General features: G+C 45.5%; 3 protein-coding genes across 6 annotated transcripts; all 3 read left to right on the forward strand.

The window, feature by feature from the left end:
• Window positions 1-652: 652 nt before the first annotated feature.
• Window positions 653-3,728, forward strand: rbm8a (RNA binding motif protein 8A). Its single transcript, XM_047034308.1, has 6 exons — window positions 653-761; window positions 1,555-1,614; window positions 1,715-1,792; window positions 2,159-2,295; window positions 2,815-2,951; window positions 3,332-3,728. Exons 1-6 carry the CDS (start codon window positions 701-703, stop codon window positions 3,378-3,380), a joined length of 522 nt encoding a protein of 173 aa, XP_046890264.1. The 5' UTR covers window positions 653-700; the 3' UTR covers window positions 3,381-3,728.
• A 394-nt stretch (window positions 3,729-4,122) lies between these two features.
• Window positions 4,123-25,839, forward strand: otud7b (OTU deubiquitinase 7B). Of its 4 annotated transcripts, none has more exons than XM_047032452.1 (12): window positions 4,123-4,340; window positions 15,239-15,501; window positions 15,975-16,160; window positions 16,412-16,645; window positions 16,796-16,897; window positions 17,337-17,464; window positions 17,863-17,969; window positions 18,088-18,218; window positions 18,633-18,782; window positions 19,038-19,152; window positions 19,626-19,704; window positions 20,818-25,839. In XM_047032452.1, exons 2-12 carry the CDS (start codon window positions 15,417-15,419, stop codon window positions 22,303-22,305), a joined length of 2,805 nt encoding a protein of 934 aa, XP_046888408.1. In that variant the 5' UTR covers window positions 4,123-4,340; window positions 15,239-15,416; the 3' UTR covers window positions 22,306-25,839. The 4 variants fall into 4 exon arrangements, with proteins under 4 accessions (XP_046888408.1, XP_046888423.1, XP_046888431.1 ...); XM_047032467.1 differs by having other exon boundaries at window positions 20,821-25,839; XM_047032475.1 differs by having other exon boundaries at window positions 15,975-16,148.
• LOC124476560 (adhesive plaque matrix protein) lies at window positions 12,354-15,404 on the forward strand. The gene is made up of 4 exons (XM_047033770.1): window positions 12,354-12,576; window positions 14,497-15,024; window positions 15,239-15,255; window positions 15,348-15,404. Exons 1-4 carry the CDS (start codon window positions 12,354-12,356, stop codon window positions 15,402-15,404), a joined length of 825 nt encoding a protein of 274 aa, XP_046889726.1.
• Window positions 25,840-27,120: the final 1,281 nt, after the last annotated feature.

Here is a 27,120-nt window from a genome sequence, read left to right on the forward strand (position 1 = left end):
TTATGTCTGTTTTGTATTCAACACATTTTCATTTCAAGCATTTTTTAGGCCCTGGGTGGTCAGTCCCACTTTTTTCTACATTTTTAACCCTGAAGCATCCACAATTTTACATGTTTTCAGAGAATATGATAAATCAAGGAGCTTATTTATTTCATTCAATATTTTTTTTATAATTCTTTTTTCAGTTTCTACGGTAAATAGTGGCTATTGTATCAGCATCTCAATGTCATCCTGTTGTTGATAGGTTAACAAATATAAAATACTAAATAATTTGGTTGCTTTTAATTGCATGAAATCTTACCATGCGCAACGGCCAACACAACAAAGGTGGCAACAAGAGAGAATAGCATGGTTGTTGATGGGCAAGATGTACCTTGGTGGCAGTGGATACATTCAACAATGCTGGTACTGTTTTACCGTTTGTAGTTTGTACAACTTCAAAATGCAGTGGGAACCTGCACACAATTATAATAAATTCTACATTATTTTAACAGTCTCCAGAACAGGTTAAACACATTGTAGAAATGTCAATATTTTTTAAGGACAGAAGGTGGCACTAATGCACCAATGAACTGGATGCAAATCGCCGTAATAAAAGAAGAAGAAGACGACTTCCCTCCCGGAAATGTGACTGCCTGTGTACGCTGTTTGGCTTTCCTTTCTCACGCACGCCGCACTTCTCTTTGCAAACACAGACATCATGGCGGACGTACTGGATCTTCATGAAGCGGGAGGCGAGGATTTTCCTATGGATGAGGATGGTGATGGTTCAATTTAATACATATTAGAGTGGTAGGATGTGGTATCTGCTATAAAAAATATACAAAATGAAAGCTTAGTGGTTGATGGGCTTTTAATCACAAACTGTGTTTGTAATGTGGGAAGCGGTTTGACTTCGGCTACTGTAGCTATACTGTGGGCCCTGTGAAAGGGGAACGATTAACGTTAGATACAAATACGTCGAAGTTATGGTTGTTTTTGCAATACTCGGTAATCGTCTGCAATATGAAGTAATATTTAAAGTGACTGCAAACTCGTAACGTTACTTCAAAATTGTACATTCACTGTGCCGTTCCAATTTAAGATGAGCTGGGCCTTGCGCGACGTAGTAACTCATCCGCTTGGCCAACGCCGTCGTTAGCTTCATTGCTAGTTTTGGCTAGTTGGCTCACTATTTGTTTAGCCTCAAAGTAGGATACATTTGTTTGGAAACCATGAGGTCAATTACATTTTTAAACTTTTGTGTACTGTTTAATTAAAGACCATCGGACCTCAACTTTTGGCCACCCACATGTCCCTGTCCTTTATACCTAACTTCATCTGGGGGCATTTTCTATTTCTTCCAGTACGAACTTGATGTTAAGCCTGTGTCTGACATTTTAGTGACAAACAATTTTTGACGAAATGTACGTCCAACTAGTTATGTAGAAGAACATTCGACAGTCAAGTGATCAGTTAATGCACATCTACGTGATGTGTGTGTGTGTGTGTATATAATTGCATTTCTTACACGTCTCCATGAACTGACTGGCGTTGGTCTTTTGTTCTACACAGAGAGCATCCACAAGTTGAAAGAGAAGGCAAAAAGAAGAAAGGGGAGAGGTTTTGGTTCAGGTGAGGTGTATATTGGTTACATTAATGCTGACACCCATTGTCTCGATAGATTGTCTCTGGATGTAGTGTCCACAGCTGTCATTAACTTTTCTTCTTGCAGAGGAAGGAGCCCGGTCCAGAGTAAAAGAGGACTATGATACAGTAGAACAAGATGGTGATGAGCCCGGACCTCAGAGATGTATGTTATTTTACTAACTTTACAGCGCTGTGGTTTGCCACTGATATTTTTGGCAACGATGGATATAGTTTCCACCTTCATCTTTAAAAGAGAAACAATCCATGTAATCATCCATAGCTGCTGACCACAATTGTTTGTTCCTTAAAAAGGGACTTAATTTAATGACTAACGTGTTCATGTTCAAGTAAGGAAAGCTTTTCAAATCCTGTGCACCAACAAGTTTGTAAACCATACAGACATGGAGACAGTGGCAGTATCTGCACAGAACCTATTAAAGAACAATGTGCATTTCCTTCAGTTTTCGAATGTGCTCAATTTGGGAGAACAATGCTTATGGAAGCTGTTCTGGTTTTGTTTGTCCCTTAGCTGTGGAGGGTTGGATCCTGTTTGTGACAGGGGTCCACGAGGAGGCCACTGAGGAGGACATCCATGACAAGTTCGCAGAGTTTGGAGAGATCAAAAACCTTCATCTTAACCTTGACCGCAGAACAGGTTACCTTAAGGTCAGTGATGTGTACATCTAGCTACATAGTATGTATTTTTGGTGTTCTTCTTGGTGTGAAGATATTACTTCATTTGACCCTCCAGTCTCTTACATGTTACAATCTTGTACCGAAGTATGAATGTTGTGGAATTCAGGCTTAAAACTCTGTGGACTGACCACTATTACTTTTCCTGGCAAATGCTGAGGAATATTCAATTGAAGATGATGATGGTGCAACATGTTCTGCTGTCTTCTGTCATACCACAAGGTGGCAGCCCTAGACAGGCCTGGCAGTGCTCTTTCTGCTTCATAGCTTGACACTTAACAGTAGAAGGAATACATACATGTTTGGTTTTGTATAAAAAATTTGATGGGATTACTTGACACTTTGACAACAACCTTCTCCCTGGTACATTTCCTTAACTATACAATGGAATAGTTGCAGTGAAGTCAATATAAAATCATTCAATTTGAATTTGTGTCGCTTTTATGAGTCATTGTTTTGTTTTTAATGTGGATTTTCTTTTTTTTATTACAGGGTTATGCACTTGTAGAATACGAGACCTACAAGGAGGCCCAGGCAGCCATGGAAGGGTTAAATGCCCAGGACATGATGGGCCAACCCATCAGTGTTGACTGGGGCTTTGTCAGAGGGCCACCCAAGGGAAAGAGGAGGTGAGTCTTGTTATTCTAGAGCTGGGCATACATGACCTTTTCGCATGCCAACTCATCAGGGAATGTAGCACATAAGAGGTGCAGGCAAGGTGTGTCACAGCTTACAACTGAAGTTTAAAAGTTCCAATACTCCTTTTTGGTATGACTGAATATCACAGTCTTCAGTGTGAGTTAGTGCTACCTTACCCTTGCTCTCTATTCTTTTTCTAGTTATGATCCTTTTGGTTGTATGCATGCACCCATGTTTAATGTTTGGGTTTGATTGTCAACAAGTATACTAATGCCTTAAGGAACAGCATTACCTACAAGTGTATGCATATTATTTGTATTATTTTTACCATAATGAATGCTGACGAAACTGCTTCTTCTTGTCATGCTAGGGGTGGTGGAAGGAGGCGCAGCAGAAGTCCAGACAGGAGACGGCGCTGATCTCAGATCATCTATGTCACCTCCAATTGGCAAAGGACATGCCTGTCACTTCCACAGGCAGTTTCAGATCACTCTCAGAAGAGTACATGTTATTACTTTTGTTCTGTATTTTACGTAATGTATCTCGCTAACAGACGTATGGTGTTCATTTCTCAACAGTATACATGAATAGCTTCATAGTCATGTTCCTGAACCCACCTTTTTTTGGTAGTAATTGGAGGAACTTTTTTTTTCTTTTTTATGAATTCCCTCAATGCTATTTGAGGGGTAATGTTCTTAGCAGCCTGCTACTGTTTTGTGTCGTTATACCAAGGCTATCACATGGGGAATTAAATACTTTTAAAATGATCAATGTGTGACTTATTTTTATTTATTACCTGTTGATATACTGTTCGGAAAGTGAGCGGCACGATGAGCAATGGTGACTAGAACAACTGCAAGTGACGTGAATGTTTACATCATCTCAGATGACCTCACCATAGTTTCCGCCCCGTCCAGCATTGCAAATCTTACAGTTCTCGATCGGAACTTTACCCATTGGTTCATCAGGCAAATTCCTACCTTGGTGGTTCCCGACAGCCAATACAAGTTGCCTACGCTCCTTTTCTCATTCGGTGTCAGTGTCTGTAGGCTGTGCCAATAAGGAATCGCAGTGTGGTCATTGACCAATTGGCACTTTGGTCAACCACAGTCTCTTCAGCGATTGGTTGGTGATAGAATTTGTTAACCTCAGCAGGGCGGACTCATGAGCGCCTAGGTTGACATTGTTGTTGTTGTAACTACAGAAATGACTTTATCGCTGGGGTCCTGTTTTGGATTTATTCATTTGACTTGCATCCTCTGAAAATCCCTGAAGATATCTACAACTAGTCTTCATAAAGTTACAGATTCCACGGAGATTTTGTCACTATGTACTACCATTATGGGACGATAATAGACATATCTCCGAGGCCGCTCAAGGTAAGCAGACAAGGGTGCACTCCATTGACGATTGCTTGAGCAGTGCTCAACGAAGTTTAGCTTAGCTAGCCAGTTAGCATGTAAGGTTTGTTCGTTTATATAAACATGAGTGGTGCGTCACAGCGGTGGCAAAACTACACCGCCAGGTTACATTGTAATAAGTCTTATGCTTTAAACTAATCATTCATAGCCACAAATCAACCACTGGACGGGTTTTTCGTATGTTCTTGCTAGATAGACTACAAACTATGTATAAGTAGCTTTGATAAGGCCTCTGCTTTATCCCACCTGCATCTCTGACCACCTAGATTCAGTTGGGAAAATGTTAGGATGGGGTCTTGCTGAAATGCTTTTGAATTCCATCGCCTTGCTTAGTATAAAGTGGATAAGTTGGGGGCACGAGAGACAATTACGGCTGTGAATTGAATGAGAGTTGCTATCGGTACCGATAAATCCGTTGTCAGGAATGTTTAAATAAGTCTGCGATATTCATGGACTTTAAAACTTTTGGGACCATTTTATACATGAATGGAAACAACTGAAGGAACACAGGCAGTGTGAACCGCCGAGCAGCACCGGTAAACCAAACGAGTTAGCGCTAAGCTACCTTCGCTACGCTAGTACCTTACACAGTAACAACGTTTGGATGATTGGCTTGTTCGTTAGCTTGCTAGCTACATAGCCAGACAGCTAGTCTAAGTACCACACTACCCAACTGACTGGGTACTGGTACGGTCCACGATATAGACCCAAGCTACATAGGCATATAACGTATAAGTTATTTATTATTCGACATTCGGGCTTTAAAATGGTATGGCTTGCTCGCTTGCATGGTCAAAACCATTAAGCTATCCACCTAGTAGCACTAGCTAGCTAACGTAACGCGTAGTTGCTAGCTAGTTATGCTAACGGTTTGTGTAGGACTACATTTAATTGGTGACACCTGAGCGAGTAGACGCGTTCTACAGCACTTACTTGGTAAGATAGTCTACTTAGTCATAGAATGTAAAGTACATGCATTGCTCTCTTTAAGCTAAGGCTACGATTATTGTGTGTCAATGCCAGCAACACTACAATGAGAGGGTAGCGTTACACTTTGCTTTGAATTATTTAGCTAGTTCCTTTTAACAAAGTCTTTTGTTTGCTGGGAGTCCAGTACAGGCAGCCAAATCAACAAAAAGTAGGACACACATAATGTTCTCTGATTTGGCTTTCTGGATCTGACAAATGCAAGTGTTTCTTTCCCTACACTGCATAGGCAACTACTTTACAACCTGTAAAATCACAAGCCTTATTTTGTAACAAATTCACATGATGATTTGTGCTATACTTAATTATAAAGATAAATATTGAGACCAATACTGGTATGTGGCCAAGCCTTTCTCTGTCACTGTGCCTCATTAATGTTATCAGTGTTGATAGAATGCGGTCCTCTTTTGTAAACATTGTGGAATGTGGAGGGAGGTTTTAGCCATGGTATGTTGTGGGAGGATAAAATACATTCAGCCCTCCCTCCTCATTCCAATGATATTGCAGGGGTTTGAGATTCAAAATACGAAATCGAACTGTTGGCAAATAGGAGAGTTCTCCGGTGAGCGGGCTCTGCAAGGGCGTGAGTTCAGGTTTGCATTGTCAGACCGTGTTATGCAAGTGCCCAGCTCTACCAGGAACACATTGATGCATAAGAGCAGAACACCTCAGGCGGTCTCTGAAGGTGCGTTTTGCACGTCTCTGTGATATTCAGATAGAGTATCCAAAGGCACTGAGTGGCAGTCCAAACGAAGGAAACACACGTAGGCTAAATACAGTTAGGCTAGGCCCACTATTCTGCAGCCAAGACTATTCTGCAGCCAGGACTATATTCCTATTTGTAATAGGCCTATGTTTAAAGATAAAAAGCAGCATCAACAAGTAATTCCCAATCCAGAGGTAGTAAATTACCCAGATACAGATGTGGATGACACTGATAACACTTTTATTTAAATGGAACAGGGGTTACAGTTAAGACATTTGGAAATTCTGGAACCTTCGATAGTTTGTCTCCAGCTGGGTGTCATCATTCTCTAAAAATTAAAATGATCCTATCTAGCCTAACACAATTTACATAAAACTACAGCTTAGCCTTTATGCAAACATCAAGCTATAGGCTTGGTGTTGTGTTGAGTGTATCATACTGTAGGCTTGACAGTGTCAAGACTGTGTTTTATTGTGTTCTTGTCACCCAACTCCACCCCTCTGGGGTTTTATCCAGTTGATCTGCTATGGTCATCATGGTGGGGTGAATATTGTATTTCACTGAGCTTCCCTGCTGCCTCAGCAGCACAGAGGAGATGGGCTCCCCCTAACAGCTGTTGGATAAGCGTGTGCATGTGCGCCTTACAAGGATCCTGTATCAGTTTCTTGGGCCAAACCCATTTGCTGTGGAGCTTTTCCTGTTTGATCCGTCAATGCTAATAATCAGATTCATAAGAAAATTGAGCTTTGTTTTGCTTGTATAGCACATGGTGGAATCAAGCCAACCCTGATGTATCCTGCTCTAGGCCTCTCTTAATGGATTTGGATCAAGCAGGGGTCCATCAATACTGGACCCTGAGGATCATACATGCACAGTTCCAGTTACTTCAATCTTCGATTGAACAAGGCTTGTTCCCCATATTTTTTTTGTTTCTAAAACACATTTAGTCTGGTTCTTGGTTCAAGTGAATAAGGACAATTATGCAACAAGTACCCAGAAGGTTTGAGAATCCTTTGGGCAATGGGAGAAGTTTATGCACCCCCTCTTATCCCAGTCTGCTGGAGCACCCAACCCATCTCATACCAGAATGGAACAGATGTGCTTTTAATGAGAAAATGCCCCCAGTCCCCATGATTCCTCCACAGAGCGGATCAATAGGAAGCTTGTCTCCGAGAACCTGTGCTCCAGACAGTCTCATAAAAAAAAAACCCTGTCGAGCTCCACCTCCCTGGCATGGCTGGATGCCTGCCAGCCTTGTGACCCAGCAGCCAGAGCCCAGGGCTGTTTGTGTCAGGGTGGAGAGGCCCAGCAACCAAGCATCACTGATCACACCCTACCTTTTGTGTTCGAGCGGCTACAGGGCTCTGTAGTGTAAAGTTCTCTAAAGGGGGACTACTGGGATGTGTTGTTGTAACCAGTTTCCCTATTAACCACCAGCTGTGTTGAGGTGTTGATTTTATTAGGAACATATTTGTTACACGGTCCACTCGTTGTTAGGTTGGATCATGACAAGATAGATTAATGATAAGATTTAAGGGACTGATCTTTCATATTTTGAACATTAGCCTCCCATAAACAGGACAATTAGCTGTTTTTAGAAAGGGAGTGTATGGGTTCAGGGTGTCCATGTCACAACAGGACAAACAGCAATTTGATGGGCCTGGCTCTCAGTCACTGTCGCATCATTCTTCCTACACTGTGCCGTCCCTGCTACTCTCACCTGTAAATCCGGAACAAAGGGGCAGTGTAATTCTGTACGTATCTGATGGGAGCCTTTCACCCCAAGATGATGTCACAGAATTTGACGTAAAGCCGCCCTACTCTGCACTGGCTGCCAGTCCTGCAGCACGTGGGGATTCACATGCACTCTGGCCTGCCTCGGCTTATGCTCCTTCAGCCACTGGCTTTAGCCTAGCCACAAGCCCCGCTGACGTTTGGTTGGCCTGTCACATGACAAAGGATGTTACAGGCTGCCTATTTGGTTCGTTTTTTAGTGGGGGGGGGGGGGGGGGGGGCTGTTTAATCAAAAGGCTGTGAAATCGAATGGGTCACACAAATGTGTTCAATGCTGAACACCATTGTGAAGGTATGTAGTATTGTTAGTCCAGAGTGTCTCCTGCAGTTGCCAGCTGTGAGTAGGAGAGTTTGAGGCAACAATAAATTCCCTTAGTCTTTCATCTCTGTCAATGAAATTAACATGGCAGAACCCTTTTATGTTCTGGGGCTTTATCTCAGGGCAGTGACATTGTATGACAGTTCACTGCTTTCAAGGGTGGTTGGGTAGTTGCCCATGTCAATTTACACTTTATTCATTTAGCAGACGCTAAATACATGTGATTAATTCAGCAGACGCATGAAATCAATATCACAAAGTTTAGGCTGTCAGTTTTCCGGAATACTGAAACCAAGGCAAACCGTTCATTGATCTAATGAAACCGGTCTGTCAGCTATCTCACATCTCTCTGTACAAAAACGCACAACACGTTGAGATTCAGCACAAAATACGGCAAAGTGGGATCACAAAGCACCCAGACGAACGGGACGACCAGTCGGGACCTTACGCGGTTGGCTGCCACCGTGGCACCCCGCAGCCGTCCTCAAACAGCTATGAGTGTCTGTTAATTAGCACTGCTTGAGTGGAGACTACTGGTTTTGACTCCAGAGACAGGCCCAGAGCACATAGCATGAACCTGTAAGGCCAGGCTGTGTGCACGTTTAGTAGTGACTGACATGGTACTGGCAGGAGAATAGAGGAAATATCCCTTGTCACCAGCAGTATTAGAAACCAGGCGGTGGTTTGTCAGACGAAGATCCGAGAGTCGGATGGCATCCGCTGCTCGTGCTTTTCGATCGCTTGTCTTCTGTTGATGTGGCAAGGTTTTGATGTCCTTTCCCCTTAAATCAACTTGTGTAACATTCAAACCTTTTCTAGGTTTTCCCTAATATTATTTTATTCCTTAGACTGTCTCTTTCAGTGAGATAGAAAGGGGATATTTTCAAGTTGGGTCCAATGATGAGCCAAGTGTAGGCTATGTTCTAAGTAAGAATCCTGACATGAGCCCTCAGCTGTCTTTATGTCCATCAGAAGTCCGCTGAATGGGAATGGAGTGGCGTGATGTGTTGTCTTTAGTTCATGATTAACATTAGCTATTTTTAGGCTGTGAAAAAGGTTGTAATTATGGGATGCATGCAGATAAGGTGGTGAATGTGTAGTGTTCCCATTGCTATACCAACAGTTTATCAACACATCCCACTTACGATATTTAGTAAGATATAGGAACATGCTAAACAAAACATTTAGTCTTTGGTTTAGCCTTAGCCGTATGTTGTTTAACTGAAAGCCTTTTGGGAAGTGAGAAAACAAGAGTTTTGGCTGTCAGATTGCCCTTAAAATGTTCTAGAGCCAGCAGAAAAGGTGTGTGTTAGTGTAAAGGAGTGTAAGAGGGGCAGGGATTTTAATGATGACTGGACAGTTTGAACCCCTGTTCCAGCAGTGTGACTTCTCAAGAGAAGAGATTCCAGTTTTTGGAAATTATTTGACAAACTTTTAAGGTGGTCACTATGTGCTTTAACCTCATTCTAGTACAACATAGACTTGTGTTAAATGAAATTTGGACTAATAGCCCTTAAGGAGTTATTTCATGATTCTCTTCAGTAATTCAGGAAATGTTTTCCAGCATTCAGTTCAGTGAGTTTTATTGATTTTCCTTCAGTGTCCTACTCCCCTCAGAATATCCCATGACCTGAGGAAATGAGCAAACTCCAATTAGATGTAATGACCCCTGCGCTGGAAGCCAATGTGAGACCTTGCTTTGTAACCGTCATGCTAACCTTCCAACGAAATGGACGAAAAATCGATAAAACCATTAGCAACACAGCAGTTTACTAGCAGATCAAGTGTAATGGCTAAGAAGCTGTGGACGCACAGCGAGGTGGGGAGTGCAGGCTCCTTGTGCTTTGTAAACCCTGGGCCTGCTCTGCAGTAGTCCTCTCCTAGCCTGAAAGGGGGTGGGAGGGTGGCGGGAGCTGTTCCTTAATGCTGATGCGATGCTTATCGTATGCTTGGGCATTATGCAACCTCCCCCTCCCTTCAAAAGCATGGCGCCCTGACGTGATGCGCCCCGAGCGCTTGTGAAGGCGAGAATACAGGGGGGGGGGGGGGGAAAGAAAAGCCGTACTTCCAAATTTTTCTGTCACACACTTGTGTTTTCTTGCCCGTTGGGTGTGCGCCAGGCTATGACTTTGAAATCCCGTTGAGTCTACACTGGATTGGGGGGGGATCAGTGTTTTTGACCTTACAACATTGTCATGCTGCGTGGCTTGCTTCGTATTCACACGCCTTACACTTGAAAATCCCATCCTGTGTTCGCAGTGCCAGATTCTGCATAACCTTGGATCGTGATGTTCCCTTTTTATCTTGTGCCGGGCTTTGTTCCAGCGACTAGGCTACGTAACGCACCTTCAGCGGCGCTGAGCTATTCTGCAGTGCTGACATACCAGATCACCGGAATACAGTTCCGCACAGCCGAGTTGCAGCGAAACCCGGCGAGAACTGGGTTAAGGTTTGAACTCCATCCTTCCGCCAGCAGACACGGCGGCCCAGCCTTCTCCGTTGCAGCTCTGAGCTTATGCAAGAGCCAGTGTGTGGGAGCTCCCTCGGAAACCCGATGACGGCACACTGCAGCACAGAAAGGTGAAGGATGATGCCTCTCGCCACACCTTTTAGCTTGATCTCTTTCTAGCTGGCCAGCGCTTGGATCGTCCTTGATTTCTTTCTCTTCTAATCCTGTCTCACACTGAGCCCTTCGAGAAACGCCGCCTTCTTAGAGAGAGAGAGACCTACAAGTTAGGCATTCACTGGAACAGCATGTCTTTCTATGTCTAGGGTTACCTTTTAAAAGGATTGCAATGAGGTCAAAGGATTGTAATGGGCGTGATTTACCATGTTTCTAGGCGTAGGCGTACACTGGAAATTGAACCTGATTACTCTGCTTGTGGCTAGGCCAAACATCCAAACATATCTTTCCCTCAATTGAGACGACTGATAAATGTAGTGAGTAATAGGCCCATCATACTACAAGTCTACAACTGATCCTGTTTAAATGGTTCGTCTTTAACAGGGGTTAGGCCTATGTTATTATTCATATCACTTTACAACCTTGGCAGTGTTGCACACTGAGATCATTGGAAGCATTTTTTTAGCCTGTGTGATTACACAAAAATAGAACTGACACATGGGTAATCCATCAACTTCACCTGAGCATGAAAGGTAAACAGAACAACTCAAATGTCCGGCCCGCTGGCGGCTTAATGAAGGTTGGCACGCTGTGATGTCACTCATGAATCACAGCGTACAGACTGACGACCCTAAATCCATTTTTTTTGTTTTGTTTTCTTCCTCAAGCAAAGCCGAGCGGTATCCTCTTCTACCCTCAGACCCTTGTTGCCGTCTCTGCCGACTGTAGAACGAGGCTCGTGTTTCTTGTGATGTGACTAAGTGGATCCAAAATACACGAGTCCCAGTCAACTCCCCAACCAAAAAGAGGAAGGCCTGCTCCTGAAGTGTCTCTGTATCAAAAGGATCAACGGGCAGTGTACAGTGTAGGCAGCTAGGGACAGTGAAGTTGGAAGTAAAAGCCTTCTCCGAAATTCACATCTAGATCTTGTTTGAACCTACTTTAGAGATTTAGGCTATTCCACGTCGAGGCACTCTGCATGACAAAGGCAGTTGTCATGGTTTTCCCCCACGCATGTTGTCTGAGGTTAGGGGCTCTATCTGGAGGGCATACTCGGGTATCAAAGCTCTTTTTATTGCATGACATCAATAAAAACATGGTACCCTTTGACAAGTTTCACTTGCATGTTAGATTCAATCTATTTACTTAGAGAGGTATTTACTCAAATGCATTAAATTGTTAGTGGTGGACAAACAAAATATTGACTTAGCATGACAGCCATACAATTTTTGTTCCCATTTTTCTCTTCCATTGTGATAGACCAAGTTTAAAAACTAGACTACTGTAGAAGTAGTCTTTCCACTTCATCATAATAATAGCCCTATCTTTCTTAGGTAGGTTGGACTTGATTAATCATGACGCCAAAGCAATGTCTCCCCTAGCCTGTTCAGTCTGCTTTAAACACTTACCTAGTTATATATTTGCACAGATTCCTCATTGCCTAACAGTTTTTTGCTGAGTTAGAAATCACCTCGGAGCTCTGAGCATTTTAACTGAGAGCATGTCTGAGCCTACCCTCCCTGTCCTTTGAAGCTATCCATCATGCTGGCTACTGCGACCAGGCCAGGCCTTGGTGACCTCCCCAAGTCCGCCTCAGTGATCCGGGCCTCCACTCTCAAGCTCAGCTCGGCTCAGCACCCACGTGTTGTCAGCAGCTCCTATTACGTAACTCCCTCCTGTCAGACAAAAGCCTGGCCGGCCAAAGCACAAATCAGTGGCAACTTTGGCCCGGCAGCGGAGGCTAGGCTGTTCTGTCGGTCAGGCGGTAACCCACAGGTGTCCGTCTCTCGAAACGTAAACATTCAACAACCGTCTCTTCACTTGTTTTAACCTCCTAGAATGTGAAATTGCTAGAAACATTGAGAAGGATCACTCCAGCCCTTGCGGATCTAGAGGCGGCTGGAAGACCAGTTTTCAATTTCAGGAAAAATGAGCTACAATGTGGTAGACTTTAGCATACGGGGGGGTGTTTGTCTGTTGAAAAGCAGCTTCAGGAATGGATGCCATTCAAGCTGCGTCAGAGGCTGAGTAGGTCTCCAGGAATGGCTGAAGTTAGAGGCTGTGCATAACATAGCATAAGCCTTTCTTTCATTCTTTGTTTGTTTGGGTACATTCTGTCCACCGACCACGGTGCCGTCACGCCTGCTAGGCCCGTCTTTTCTTTAATGTGTTGTTTGTTGATGCGTCATTTCTGGCAAGCCGTTCTCCGTTTTTTGTTGGTGAAGTCTAATAACGGTGTCGGTCACACTAATCCGCCCGTAAAATTACATTTTTACGAGATGTCATAAATTTAACACAAGAAGGGGCTTTGCATAAGCGCAAGGACGTTTAACTTCATCCGTAAGAGTAAGCGCAAACCTGCCAGGAAGAAGTAGCTCTTGTCCACTGGTGTTATTCATTGCAGAACATGGGGTCAACAAAGACGATACTTCTTTTGAAGAATTCCATGACTGCTGACCACGAGTCACTGCTAGAACCCGTATTTGTACGACCAAAGGGAGTTTTGAATCTCTTTAAATGATTACACACAGCAAGAGGACCCTGCAGTGTAAGCCCTTTCTGTTGACTGACTTTGGAAAGAGGGCACTGGAAACTGGTGTTGAGAAAGCCCCTTTGTGTTTTAGCCTTCTCTCCTGCCTGCCCTCCTGTGTGTTTTTTTTAGAGTGAGACGGGGAGAGAGAGAGGGAGGTGTTGGGGATAGAGCTTGTGACTCCCCACCAGGCACAGTGGTGAAGAGTTCACAGTCAAAACTGAGGCTGGAACAATGCTTTGGGGAGTGATCTTAGACTGGAGGTGATGCATAAAAAGATTTTGATAAGGCAACACATTTCACCAATACTCCTTTTGGATCAGACCCAGAAGGGCAGCACTTGGACAGTGGCTTCAGTTGGGCCTAAGCATTAGCCTGGTAGCTATCTTAAGAGCATTACAATTCATGTGTGGGCTTGTTTGATTCTTTCCACACCTTATTTTAACAGCCCTGTGGCAAACCCCTGATGACTACTGTCCCGGTGTGGTCATCACTGATACGCCTATCCGTCTAAATGTATGACAGTTGCCATGGTAACACAGCCTTTTAAGGAACCAAGCTTCCCGTAAACTGTGATTGCCTTGTGCTTATTGGCTGTCGGAGATGGACTGTCAAAACCACTGCCATCTTTGGTGAGGGACTCTCCCCTGTCGTAGTCTACCAGGCCCTCTGCGTTCTAACTCATTAATCTGTGACTTTTGTGTGCACCACTGTATTTTAAAGAGTGCACTGCGAGTGAGTCATGTTGTGAATTCGAATGGAATAATATTTTTCTCGAGCCTATTTTGGGTTTTTCCACTGTGGCTCACGGATGTCTATTTTCAAATTGTCGGTGCATGCCATTCAAAAGTCTTCTAATTGTGGAACTGTTGTGAATTAGGTAATCATGTAACACAGGACTCAATTCCAGCATTCAGTCATTTCCCCCTCATTTGCTGCCATGTGCTTAGTTACATGGTTGTGTTTGCTGGTGTGTCGGTTAACTGCTGTAACATGAACTCGGCTAACTGTAAACAAAACAAAACGTAACAAGTGCTGCAGAACTCCACCCCGGGTTTTAACTACCTGATGCATTAACACTTTTGGGATTCCAGATCATAAAACTGGAAAAGGGAATCTTTCATTCACCAAAATGTGAGGTTTAATTGGCACCAGGTAATCAGTCGCAGGCCTACCCTGCGTCAGTGTCCCCGGCCTACTCCGCGTCAGTGTCGCCGGCCTACCCCGCGTCAGTGTCGCCGGCCTACCCCGCGTCAGTGTCGCCGGCCTACCCCGCGTCAGTGTCGCCGGCCTACCCCGCGTCAGTGTCGCCAGCCTACCCTGCGTCAGTGTCGCCGGCCTACCTTGCGTCAGTGTCGCCGGCCTACCCCGCGTCAGTGTCGCCGGCCTACCTTGCGTCAGTGTCGCCGGCCTACCCTGCGTCAGTGGAGCCGGCCTACCCCGCGTCAGTGGAGCCGGCCTACCCTGCGTCAGTGGAGGCGGCCTACCCTGCGTCAGTGTCGCCGGCCTACCCCGCGTCAGTGGAGCCGGCCTACCCCGCGTCAGTGGAGCCGGCCTACCCCGCGTCAGTGGAGCCGGCCTACCCCGCGTCAGTGGAGTCGGCCTACCCTGCGTCAGTGGAGCCTTGTTTCAGTTGTCAGCTTCAGTGGGAGGGCAGCCTACCGTTTGCCTATCTTGTGCACTGTTTGTTTGTTTTTAAATGCTATACAGGGTATGTTCCTAAAGCAAAGTAAACAAAAACAGGACAACTTGCAAGAAACAATAAAAATGTTCAACCAAAACGCCTGAAGTAGATACTGAATGTTACAGAGACAAATAACAAAGTAGAAGAAAGGCAGATAAGGCTTATGAAGCTTTGCATGTGTAAAAACGGAATTGTGTTTTTGTCTTTCTCCAGGCGTGGCTGGTCTTGTGGTAACACAAGGTGACGAACCACCACCAGCACCACTTCCCCCTCCCCCCCCCTCTCCCTTCCCCTCTGACCTTGAGCACCTGTGGTCTTGTAGGGGAAGGCAGTTCCCCTAGATATTTCTCCTGACCTAATGCCCCCCGCCGCCCCGTAAATTCATGATCACATGACCTTGGATATGGACGCAGTCTTGTCCGACTTTGTCCGTTCCACTGGCGCTGAACCGGGACTGGCAAGAGACCTACTAGAGGGTAAGTTGCAAAGCATTCTGGGGCCAGATAGTCAACTCCCACTTAAATGCCTCTGGTTTTATAGGCATCTGCTTATAGTAAAGAGGAGTCATTTGAATACCCATCTAGAAGGGGTTGTTACAGGGCTATGACATATTGTCACAACCAGATTATATAGCAGACAGAATATCCCTAGCTCTTGTTGCTTAGTAGCAAGTATGCTACAGATAAGAATATGCATACACACTTCGATGCAAAGCAGTGAGCCAATACATTCGAAATTCTGATATGTATATCAATTCTGAGCCAAGCAATGGAGGGTTCCAGCAACTTTTACAATAAGATAGCAATTCCAGTGGGTCTGTTGACACGTGGTAAATATTTAACCTCATTTAAAGTGTGTCGAGCAGTGCCACAGAATTTGTTTTTCCACTTTCCCCGTCAGATGGGGTTGGTTAAGTCTGACACAATGCTGATGCCGTCTCTGTCTGCAGGCAAGAACTGGGACCTCACCGCTGCCCTCAGTGACTTTGAACAGCTGCGACAGGTGCATGCTGGGAACCTGTCATACTCATTCGCAGAAGAGAGGTTGTACCCCACCCCCACGGAGAAAGAAATGGCGAGGGTGGGGAGACCGCTTCTCCACCGCCAGGATGAGGTGGTGCAAGGTGAGACCTCTGGCAAGTGTTTGTTTACTTATTTATTTACTTGTTTGTTTATTCCCGTGCATGTACTTGCCACCACGTCTGCACCTAAGGAATGGGGTTCCTCTTCCATGTCCTTGTTTGCTTTACCAATTAACATCCTTGAATCTAACATGAAATCGAACAAGGTGTTAACTTGTTGCCCTCCATCCCTCCCTCACACGCGTACTTCCTACCAAATGTAACCTTCAGTTTCTCTCCCCTCCCTCCCTCTGTCCGCCGCGCAGCCACAGAGAAGCGTCTGTCGCGGGGCATCTCCCACGCCAGCTCCACCATCGTGTCCCTGGCGCGCTCGCACGTCTCCAGCACGGGCGGCGTGGGCAGCAGCAGCGAGCCCCTCCTGGACACGCCGCTGTGCACCTTCCAGCTGCCCGACCTCACCGTGTACCGCGACGACTTCCGTGGCTTCATCGAGCGGGACCTCATCGAGCAGTCCATGATGGTGGCCCTGGAGCACGCGGGTTAGCGGCCCCTCCACACGCCTCACCTATCTGATCCACCTTTCATCGTGTGGTGTCACGTAGATTATATGATGACATTGTCTAGTTTGAGCATGGACAGGTCAAATACAGATGACGAACAGCAGCTATTTGCTCCTCGTGTGATTTCAGGTCGTCTAAATTGGTGGACCCGTGTGGGGCCCAACTGTCAGGGCCTGTTGCCGCTAGCGACAAGCGGAGATGGCAACTGTCTGTTACACGCAGCTTCTCTGGGTGAGTATCACTGCTTGTGAAAGGGAGAGTCAAAGACCCACAAGCCCCTCACTTCTGCACCATTTGTAATGAGTACATTGTCCTCAGCCCAGTAAGCCTCTGACTAATTGCAGGTCAAACAGCGACAAAGAGTCTAAACGAAACCGCAGTCTTCCTCTAATGAGGCTTAGCCTATTAAAATGAATTCAAATGAGGCGTGAGCTTGTAGTGTTGTACTGTAGCTTTGGATGGAATATGCCACTATGCCCAATGCTGTACACTGTAGATGTGGTTAAGCATTTGACTACAGCTCCCAGGTTCAAATCTCCCTCGTACGTTGTGTAAGATAAAAGTATTTACTAAATGCATACCTAAAATCACACGTAAACACAACAGCTTTGAGCTAAGTTTTGTCCACACCTCCTGGCAGTGTGATGAGCTCCGTGTCTTTTTGCCGCAGGTATGTGGGGCTTCCACGATCGCGACCTGATGCTGAGGAAATCTCTGTACGCGCTGATGGACCACGGCCAAGAGAGGGAGTCCCTCAGGCGCAGGTGGAGGTGGCAGCAGACCCAACAAAACAAAGAGGTGGGTGCAGATACAGAGGCCAGATTGGTTTTACCCAGACGCACTACGTAAGATAACCTTAACCCTAACCCAGCCATGACTCTGTCATAGCTATTTCTGTATCACAGCATTTTTATAACTGAAACAATGCTGCATATTTATTAGGGGTGGGAATCTTTTGGTACCTTTCGAATCGATTCTTGGGGTCACGATTCGATTAAATATCGATTCCTGATTTTTCAGAGATTTTTTGTGGAATATATAATATATGTATTTTATATAAAATGTATAATAATATATATTTCATTGATTCACATTTGTGAATCGATCTGAATCGCTAGCAGACTGAATCGCGATTCAAATGTGAATCAAATTTCTTCCCCCCACCCCCATATATTTATGTGTGTGTCCGTCCACAGTCTGGCCTGGTGTACACCGAGGAGGAGTGGCAGAAGGAGTGGAACGAGCTGCTGAAGCTGGCGTCCAGCGAGCCCAGGATACACTACAGCACCAACGGCACCAATGGGTAACTGACCACAACAACCTCTCTGACCGTGTTTAGGACAGAAAAACTATGACCACCACGGTCGCGTCTGCTCATGTGACACCCCGGGGGCCTGAACCGTTTCCTCCGTCGCTCTTAGGGCCGAGTCGTCGTCGGAGGAGCCGGTGTACGAGAGTCTGGAGGAGTTCCACGTGTTTGTCCTGGCTCACGTGCTGCGGAGGCCCATCGTGGTGGTGGCTGACACCATGCTCCGGGACTCTGGAGGAGAGGGTGAGACCAGCTCAGTGCTGCTGAAAGAACTGTTGTAGAACGATGGAGACAGCGGTTAGAAGTGCATGTCAGGGACTGGCAAAAGGGATTTTTTGGGGGCCTGAATGATCGCTAAAACGGAATACTATGCCTCAACAGCTTACCAGGCTCAATTGTCATCCCAGTTGTTTTGCTCTTATATTGGTCATTACATTTGAACAAAATTGTATTTGGTCTTATTATTGCCATTGCTGTAGATGATGGAACACAATTGCTCAAACCAACTAAGCTTGGGGGGGGGGGGGGGGGGGGGGGGGGGGGGGCAAAATGTTGTGGGGTATCAATTTTCCAAATGGAATATCGCCATCCTGTTCTATCGATTCCATTCCATATATACGACAGTGTGGATTTCATAAGTCTTCCGTTTGTCCTCAGCGTTTGCACCCATCCCGTTCGGGGGCATTTATCTGCCCCTGGAGGTCCCTGCTGCCAAGTGTCATCGCTCTCCCCTGGTCCTGGCGTACGACCAGGCCCACTTCTCCGCCCTGGTCTCCATGGAGCAGAAAGAGAGCACCAAAGAGCAAGGTAATATCGATGGCGTCGTTCATCACTGTACACTTCCTATTTGTGATCCCGTCACACCTAGCTATTGCGTATTACTGCCTGCCAATTCCTCCACAAGATGTTATGTCTCACTCACTTGGAATTGAAATAGCGTGACAGTGTTTTTTTCTTCTCTCCCTCAAGTGTTATGGATGACTGCATGGGAATGTTGTATCTAGAATGCTTTGAAAGAACACTGTCAAGCTTACTGATTGATTCTTCCTCTGACCCCTCTAGTGGTGATCCCACTGACTGACTCGGAGCACAAGATGCTGCCGGTGCACTTTGCTGTGGATCCTGGGAAGGACTGGGAGTGGGGCAAGGATGACACGGACAATGTAATGTTGGCAAGGTAGGATCACTATGAGGCTTTTTACAGTCTCCTCCTTGTAAGGCAGCCCTCCATGAGTTATTCTATGCGAAACCCTCCCATGCACTTAGGCCTATAGAGACCTGGCACCAGTGTTCAAGGATTGACCCCTGCTCCAGATTAATGTCCGGTAGCAGCGAGAGTGAGATTAGCACTAAATGCCTGCTATGAATGGAGTTCAGCGGGGAGTACGGAAATAGCAAAGGAATAAAAATAGCTGGATATTTATTCCACTGGATTAAGATGTCTCTTTTTTCATTTTTTTTAACAGTGGATATTGTTTGTTTTTAAATATTTAGAATGAATTGTCATTGTCCTTGATGAGAAAGCTTATAGTACACTTTGTTGGACAGCAAAGTGCACATCAATTATTCCATTCACACATTCTTGACCGGCAATTGAGGAAATAACGTCAGTCTTGATTGAACTTTGACCCCACGTTCTCTCTTCTACAGTGTGACCCTGTCCCTGGAGGCCAAGCTCCAGCTGTTACACAGCTACATGACTGTCACCTGGCTGCCCCTGCCTTGTGAGGTACAGGTGACATTCTCAAAACCCTTGTTTGCAGAACAGTATTTGTCTCTCTTATTGGGCACAGCTTGTTCCTCGCAAACCTGTCAACGCAGTTTAAAGTCAAGTCAGTGAATGTCTGCTCTGCTATCACATTCTTGGTCTTCTAAAAACACTTTAACCAAATAACACAATTTATCCAGTTATTATTAGTAGCCGGGGAACAGGGCTTTTGTGTATACTAAGAAGTGACACCAAGATATGATAGCCTCGTAGGTTCTAAAAGACCAGCATGCTGTTGCAAGTTACAGCGGATGTAAACATTACCTGTTCAGAAATATTGACTTAAGATAAGCTACTCTTCACCTATGGCTTCCTAACCCTGTTTTTCAGTTAGGCAGTTGGTCCATAGGTCCCTTTTTTATCAGTTCAGTTCCGGCTGTGAAAACAAACCGCCCCATGTTGCATAGGCTGTTAAACGACGTCATTCCAACACAGTTTCAATGGTCCTCTTGTGTATCAAAATCAAATTATTATGAGTTAGAAAAGATAACAAGTCCATGGTAATTTCTCAGTAAACCTCAAGTGAGCGAAAGCAATAAAGGAAGCCGTGTATTTCCTCAAAGTAATTTTCTTCGTCAAAGCCCTCGTCAATAAAAAAACATTACTGTGGTGTTAACCTAATTTAGGTTCCTAGTGTTTACAATTATGGGCCTTAGCAAAGAGGATCATTATATAACTGCTTATTGTAGGAGATGGTAAAGATTTATTCCATCATTCCTTGTAGGTCACTCCCATTTCACAATATAGCATAGCCTTTCAAACCCCTCGTCTTTTCCCGGCTTAAATGAATCACCTAGCCCGGTGGTTCCCAACCCTGGTCTTTGGGACCCCCTGTCCTGCACGTTTTGAGATGTTTCCCTGCTCCAACACACCTGATTCAAATGAAGGGTCGTTAACAGGCTTATGGAGAGCTGGATAACGACCCATTCATTTGAATCAGGTGTGTTGGAGCAGGGAAACATCTCAAACGTGCAGGACAGGGGGTCCCCGAGGACCAGGGTTGGGAACCACTGACCTAGCCTACTCAACGCTCCCGTACACTTCCTCAACCGATCTGTGTCTCTGTCCCCCAAGCAGGCACCCCTGGCGCAGCCCGAGTCGCCGACTGCCTCTGCAGGGGAAGACGCCCGCACCCCCCCTGACTCCGGAGAGTCAGACAAGGAGTCGGTGAGCAGCAGCTCCAACGGCAACGGGGACACGACCACGGCGGGGGCGGCGAGCGGCGCCGGGAGCTCGGCCAAGAACAGCTCCTCCTCGTCCAGCTCGTCCAGCAACAGCTCGGCAGGGACCCTGACCGGCGGCAAGGACAAGAGCAAGAAGGAGAAGGACAAGGAGAAGGACAAGAAGAGGGCCGACTCGGTGGCCAATAAACTGGGCAGCTTTGGCAAGAACCTAGGCAACAAGCTGAAGAGGAACGTGGGCGGGCTGATGACGGGGAAGAACGCGGGGGCGGGCGGGGCCAAGCCGGAGGGGGGCGGGGAGAAGAAGAAGGGCTCGCTGAGGGGGCGGAAGGGAAGCAAAGACGGCTCGCCGTCGGCCCAGGCCTCCGAGGACTCTGGGAAGGGTTCGCCCTCGTCTGGCAGCGAGCGTCTGAACGGGACGGGCGGCAGCAGCTGCAGCAGCAGCGGGAGCAGCGAGAGCGACCCGTACAAGTACAGCGCCGACGTCAAGGCCAGCCTGGTCATCCTGCGCGCCGCCATGCAGGGCGAGAGGAAGTTCATCTTCGCCGGGCAGCTTACCACCAGCAACCGGCAGCCCTTCCAGGAGGAGATGATCCAGCGGTACCTGGCGGACGCCGAGGAGCGCTTCCGCGCCGAACAGGAGCAGCAGCGGAGAGACACGGAGCGCAAGGGCGTGCCCAACGGCCTCCCGCAGCCCAAGAAGGAGGGCGTCGGCGAACTGAGCTACCGGCCGTACGAGGCCAAGGAGGAGCCGTCCGAGAGCTCGCCGGCCACCTTCAACCAGCTCAAGTCGTCCTCCTTCAACCCCTCCATGTACTCGGGCGTGGTCCCTATCCCTCGGCCCTCGTTCATGGAGCAGGCGCCCGGCCAGGCCCCCCTCACGCAGCACCTCCACATGCACGGCTACATGGAGACGCGGCGGCAGCTAGCCGGTGGCTCTCCAGCCTCGTCCTACCCCGGCCTTCCCTCCTACGCCACCCTCCCTCGCCACTGCCCCCTGGCGCAGGGGCCGCCCCACCCCCACTACAACCCCCCGCCGGCCCCGGCCTCCCTCAGCCCGTCACGCCTCAACTCGTCCTCCTTCGCCCCCTCGTACCCTCCGGAACTCGACCCCCCGGACTACCCCACCTCGGAGCCCACGGCCGCCGGATACAGCAACGGCTTCCGGGAAGTGCGCCCCAGCCTGGACGGTCGCGGGCCTCCCCCGGTCAGGCACTACTCCCTGGGCAGCGCCGGCGGGCTGGCTAGCTTGCAGTCCAGCCGTTGCCGGACACCCAGCTGCACCTACTACGGACACCCCGAGACGGGCAACTACTGCTCATACTGCTACCGCGAGGAGCTGAAGAGGAGGGAGACCGATCTAGCCATCCACAGGTTCTGAGGCAGAACTGGGCTTCTGCGCACCGCAAGGCGCTCGGGATTGGTCGACCTCTTAACGAACCATACAGAGCACGGCTCTACCTTACCCCCTTTTTTTTGAAGGGTCTCGCTTCCTGTCGGGAAGGCGACATTGGAGCGCAACGGATGGGCTCGGCCACAACTAGAGAGACTGGGATGGGTGGATGGAAGTGGGAACCGTTTCGCCTGCTGAGGCGATGGGACTAACTGCACTTCGGTTACATTTTTGCTGTGGCTCTTATGCAGGCGCTGGGTTTGTGTGCGTGCGTGTTTGTGAACAGCAGGCTCTCCACCGCTTTGTTCCCCTATTCGCCTTGCAACTGTCTCCTCCTGCTGGAGAGAATGTAAATGGCAGGCAATACACATGTTCTGACAAAAAAAAAAAAAAACACACTAACGCAGACACGGAAATACACTTAAGCAAGCACAACCCAAAACTGCTTGAATATCTCCGGTTGTTAGTGGAAAATTCCTATTTTTGCTCTCTTTTACTTTTATTGCTGTTTTAACATTTGAAGGCCCCTTCACGCCATCAGATCTTAGCCATCCGATATTGCTGTTATCAGGCACTCATGGCATGTGTTCCCTGGGAAACAACGGGGAGGTACGTTCATAAGATGATGCACTCAAGGAATGACGTCATTACGCATCCATATAATGCAAGCTGAATCTGTTATTGTAAGTATGTCAAAGTTCTGTGGGCTGCTATGGTGCTACTGTTCCAGAGTACAAGAGACGGAACTCAACCAATCCTGCTCTTGTAATTTGCTGTCCATTTTGGATGTTCTGGTTGGGTAGACTTGATGGCGTGCCGATAACATTTCGCTGTCATAAATCGATTATAAACTTTGGTTTAGTCTCCTGGTACCGTAAAATAAAACTAACCTGGTGGCATGCTCTGGTCAGTATTGTTTGAAACTTAACTCGTAGTATTCGCTATGGTTGTTGGAATTTTACTGTTCCTCACTTGTCTTCCTCATTTTATAGTCTCGCAGAGTAGTTATTTCAATTTGGGATTCTCAAAACCCCATTTCAAGAACACACTCTCATACTGTAACAGTTATCCTGAAATCGTTATTTATTAAAAATACTAACTCCTCGAGTCTTTGGCTAATAAGGTTTGAGGGACCCGAACTCTCGTGTATCATATTTATTGGAAGGTTAATGCTACAGGTAGTACTTTGTGAAGAGCTAAGATTGCACCCCTCCTCCCCCTTCAGCTTATGAAAAAATATTCACCACATCAAGAACTAGAAAAATACATTTATAGTATGGATGGTCACACCCAGGTCCAAGAGAAGTCCCAGTACCAAGGGGATCATGACTGGCCCTATGCTTGACCTCTCTTTTGCACAAATTCAAGCACTTTCCTAATGTCCAGCGACATTGTGTTACCGTATTTGAAGGTATCTGACTGTTACGTTGTCCTTAGGTCTCGTCAGAACTCTAGACACTGCCTCATCTACCTGCCAGAGCGCAGATGGGCAGAGGCGCTTTTTTGACTACTTCTGTCCGATGGGGTATAGCTACATACCAGTGTCTAACTCGATTTCCTAGTTGCCTTTTCAATCTCTGTCCTTGTGGCATTACAATCTTGTTTTGTAAATTTTACAAGAAGACGTCAAGTATACAGTACTTGTTTTTGCTGCAGTTTTTTGCCCCTCTTCCATTAAACTCTACATTTTGTTGCACAGTCATGCATTGTGCGTTGTAATGGCATGTTGTTGTTGCCATTATGGACAGAGAAGCTCAAGGTGACTAAAACTAGACATATTCTTTAAAGAAGAGACGTAACGCATTGATATGCTGTGAGGGATGTAGACGAGTTGAACTAATATTCCTGTTCATTAGCACTAAGCACATGAAAGAGTTTATCATTTGGCTGTTTGGCATGAGCTAATTTAACAATATATTACTAAAGTCACGAGAAGAAAAAAGTTTAAGTGAACAAAACTATAGAGGTAAATATCCTTCCCTTCCTGACTGTATTTTCTGAGTTAACTGAGAGCGGTCATTTCACTTAAAGCACAAGAGAATTTCTGTATGCAATTCACTGCCTTGCCCGATAGATGGCACCCTTTTATTTGTCTTTATTGCAGGACATGTATTGCCCTACTTAACCAAAATAAATTGAGGTAGATTTATCAATTGTTAAGACAACAATAGATACTAATTTCTGAACTAATTAGTCTTTCTATGTTTAGCCATGGAGATGAGGGATTTTTGCTGTACATTTTGAGGTAACATTCTCTTGAGGTACATCAAGCAAACTATTTAAAACAAAGTATCTGACCAACCCTTGTAGGGTAACTGTCTGTAAGAAGGAATGCACACTGAAATATAACCAACCATTCCCCTTAATGACCTTATGCTAAAACCCAAACAATGCTCTGTGGTGTGTGTGCGTGCGCGTGTGTGCTTGAGTGTGTTGGTGCGCTCATGTTTTAAGAAACCTTTTTGCAAAATGGCATAGCAGCTCCAATAAGGAACAAGTAACAGTCGTTTCCTGTAGAATGGCGATGGCTGACACTTGTGAACACGCTCAGTCCTCCCCTTTGTATGTACCAGCACCACACTCACACATCAACAGAATGCTATGGCTAATAAGAAACACCTTGAACATTGAGCTTGAAGAGACTGCAACATGTTTTGTATTTAATGAGAGGACAATGAGAGGTTGTATAAATATGTTTCAAGTTATTTTTGTAAACCCAATGTTTTACAGTGTTTTTTAAGACGGGAATGTCGGCTATATTGATAGGCACTACAAAAAGATTGGACGAGATGCTCTCAACGGAGTTTGGGGTGCAGTCAGTATTGATCTGAGACGTTTAAGCCTGTCAGGTTATCCCAAGCAAGCCTGTTAAAATCGAAGGTTTCTCGTCAGCAAACTACTTTCCTCATTGCTGACCTGAAGTTATGATTTGAGAATATATATTTATAGAAAGATTTTCAGAAGTTTCATTTTGGAATGTTTAGTTGATCATTTTTAGGATGTTCTTTCGTACGTGACTCATTGTCTAGCAGACCGGCTTTTAATTGTTTGTATTTTTTACGTTTTGTTTACTTTTTTCCTTTCAGATCGCCACCAATTTGAGCTATGCTAAGACTAATACAAGACTTGATTGCTGGTGTATGCAACCTATGCTCTTGCTCCAACCTTTCCCTTGGGAATCGGTATGCCTGGGAATTTGTTACAAAAAGCCCAGTATTTTTTTTTACATTTCTCTCATTTCGATGGACAGATTTGTCATCATCAACAATATTTACATGGGATACTTAAGTTGCATGGGACTGGAACTGTTGCATGTAAATGGAAAATCAATTTCAACAAATTTGTGCATTACTTTTGAGCTGATTTCAGGCTGTCCTGGTTTTCGGATCTTTGTGTGTGTGTGTGTGTGTGTGTGTTGGGAGAGCAGAGCCCAGGCTGTGTGACCGTGCAATCTGGATGGAAAGAACATCTGATTTTACGTTATTTTTTTTGCACCGTTTGAATAAATGTATTTCAACAACGCTATTGCTATCTCTTTCTTTGGAAAGATTTGATTTTCATGTTGTGTATGTCTCTTCATTTCAAGGATACATGTAAAATAATCAATCGCCTTTACTTGGTAAGTGGGTATAATGTTAAAAGGTGAAAGCAGAGGATGTAATTGAACTCGATCGCCACAATAGAGCTACCTTTTGTCGTGAACACAATTCCAACAGTATATCATGTGGCTGTAATGTTAGATGAGAAGGGAAAAGCTGTTGATATATAGGAGTAAGAATAAAATCATTTCTGTATCCATATTTGCCAAATTATGCATTTCTAGTCTTTTGCAAATGTGCTGTTTTTGAATTCAGCTGCATTGCCATCACCGTAAGAACCCAAACTAGAAATAATACTTGTCGAACATACGGCTTACAGGAACTGAAAGCTTTAAAAATAGTCTGATCAAATTACTATTGCAAATGACCTTTGCATAAGTGAAAGACCAACTCTTTAATTCAGATGATTCAAAACCCAGTGTCTGGGGCTGTTTTATGTATTCGAGAAATTGGAGCCCCTTATGTAATATTGAACAGTTTCCCATGTGGTAAAAAATCCAGACCTCTTTCTATTATAGTTCACAAGGACATCGTCTCCCCACCTGTGCACAGGGACAAACTGTACCTCAGGACCATCCAGTTTCCTTTTTTTCTCATGGGAAGACATTTCTACCTTATTTTTAACCAATATCTTTTTGGAAGACTTTTTACAGTTTAGATTTGATGACAAAGCAGCCTGTCCATACACACAGGTACATTGGTTTACCTTGTCAATATTTAACTATATGAAAATGTATGACAAACAGCCTATGTATGTTGTTAAACAGGAATTTAGGTTTATAACAAGTCAATATGGCAATAAAAAGGTTTTCCTGAGATGTGGATTTGTCCCCAGCGTAGTTCAGTGGCAGCAATGCCAGTTGAATAATGACAACAAACAGATGATTGGAAAAACTGCTGTATGTGCTAGATTTTGTGCATGTTGGAAGAAGGTATTAGCAGTTTGTTTTAACACTGTGTTGCTACCTTCTCTGCGTTCCTCAAAGGCTTTAGCTTCAGCATTGAATGGAGAAAACTAGACAGTATTTTAGTGAGTGCCCATGCATCTGTTAACCAAAGCTTCTATTTGATCTAAACCAGTAACTTGGTTTAGATCATTGGCCTGTTCTGGATAAACTGACCAACTTTGTTGCCTATAACTTAATCTGTACACCAGGTATCTCAGGGAGTGCTTCAACATTATTCAAAGAAGTTCTTAGGATTG

This window comes from Hypomesus transpacificus, chromosome 2 (assembly GCF_021917145.1).
Source record: "Hypomesus transpacificus isolate Combined female chromosome 2, fHypTra1, whole genome shotgun sequence".
Taxonomy (NCBI): domain Eukaryota; kingdom Metazoa; phylum Chordata; class Actinopteri; order Osmeriformes; family Osmeridae; genus Hypomesus; species Hypomesus transpacificus.

Coding starts and splice junctions, on each gene's coding strand:
- rbm8a (XM_047034308.1), top strand. CDS start 701: ATGGCGGACGTACTGGATCTTCATGAAGCGGGAGGCGAGGATTTTCCT. Junction 1,793..2,158: donor TGAGCCCGGACCTCAGAGAT/GTATGTTATTTT, acceptor TTTGTCCCTTAG/CTGTGGAGGGTTGGATCCTG. Junction 2,296..2,814: donor GCAGAACAGGTTACCTTAAG/GTCAGTGATGTG, acceptor TTTTTATTACAG/GGTTATGCACTTGTAGAATA.
- LOC124476560 (XM_047033770.1), top strand. CDS start 12,354: ATGCTGGCTACTGCGACCAGGCCAGGCCTTGGTGACCTCCCCAAGTCC. Junction 12,577..14,496: donor GCTGTTCTGTCGGTCAGGCG/GTAACCCACAGG, acceptor AATTGGCACCAG/GTAATCAGTCGCAGGCCTAC.
- otud7b (XM_047032452.1), top strand. CDS start 15,417: ATGACCTTGGATATGGACGCAGTCTTGTCCGACTTTGTCCGTTCCACT. Junction 15,502..15,974: donor GGCAAGAGACCTACTAGAGG/GTAAGTTGCAAA, acceptor CTCTGTCTGCAG/GCAAGAACTGGGACCTCACC. Junction 16,161..16,411: donor GGTGCAAGGTGAGACCTCTG/GCAAGTGTTTGT, acceptor TCCGCCGCGCAG/CCACAGAGAAGCGTCTGTCG.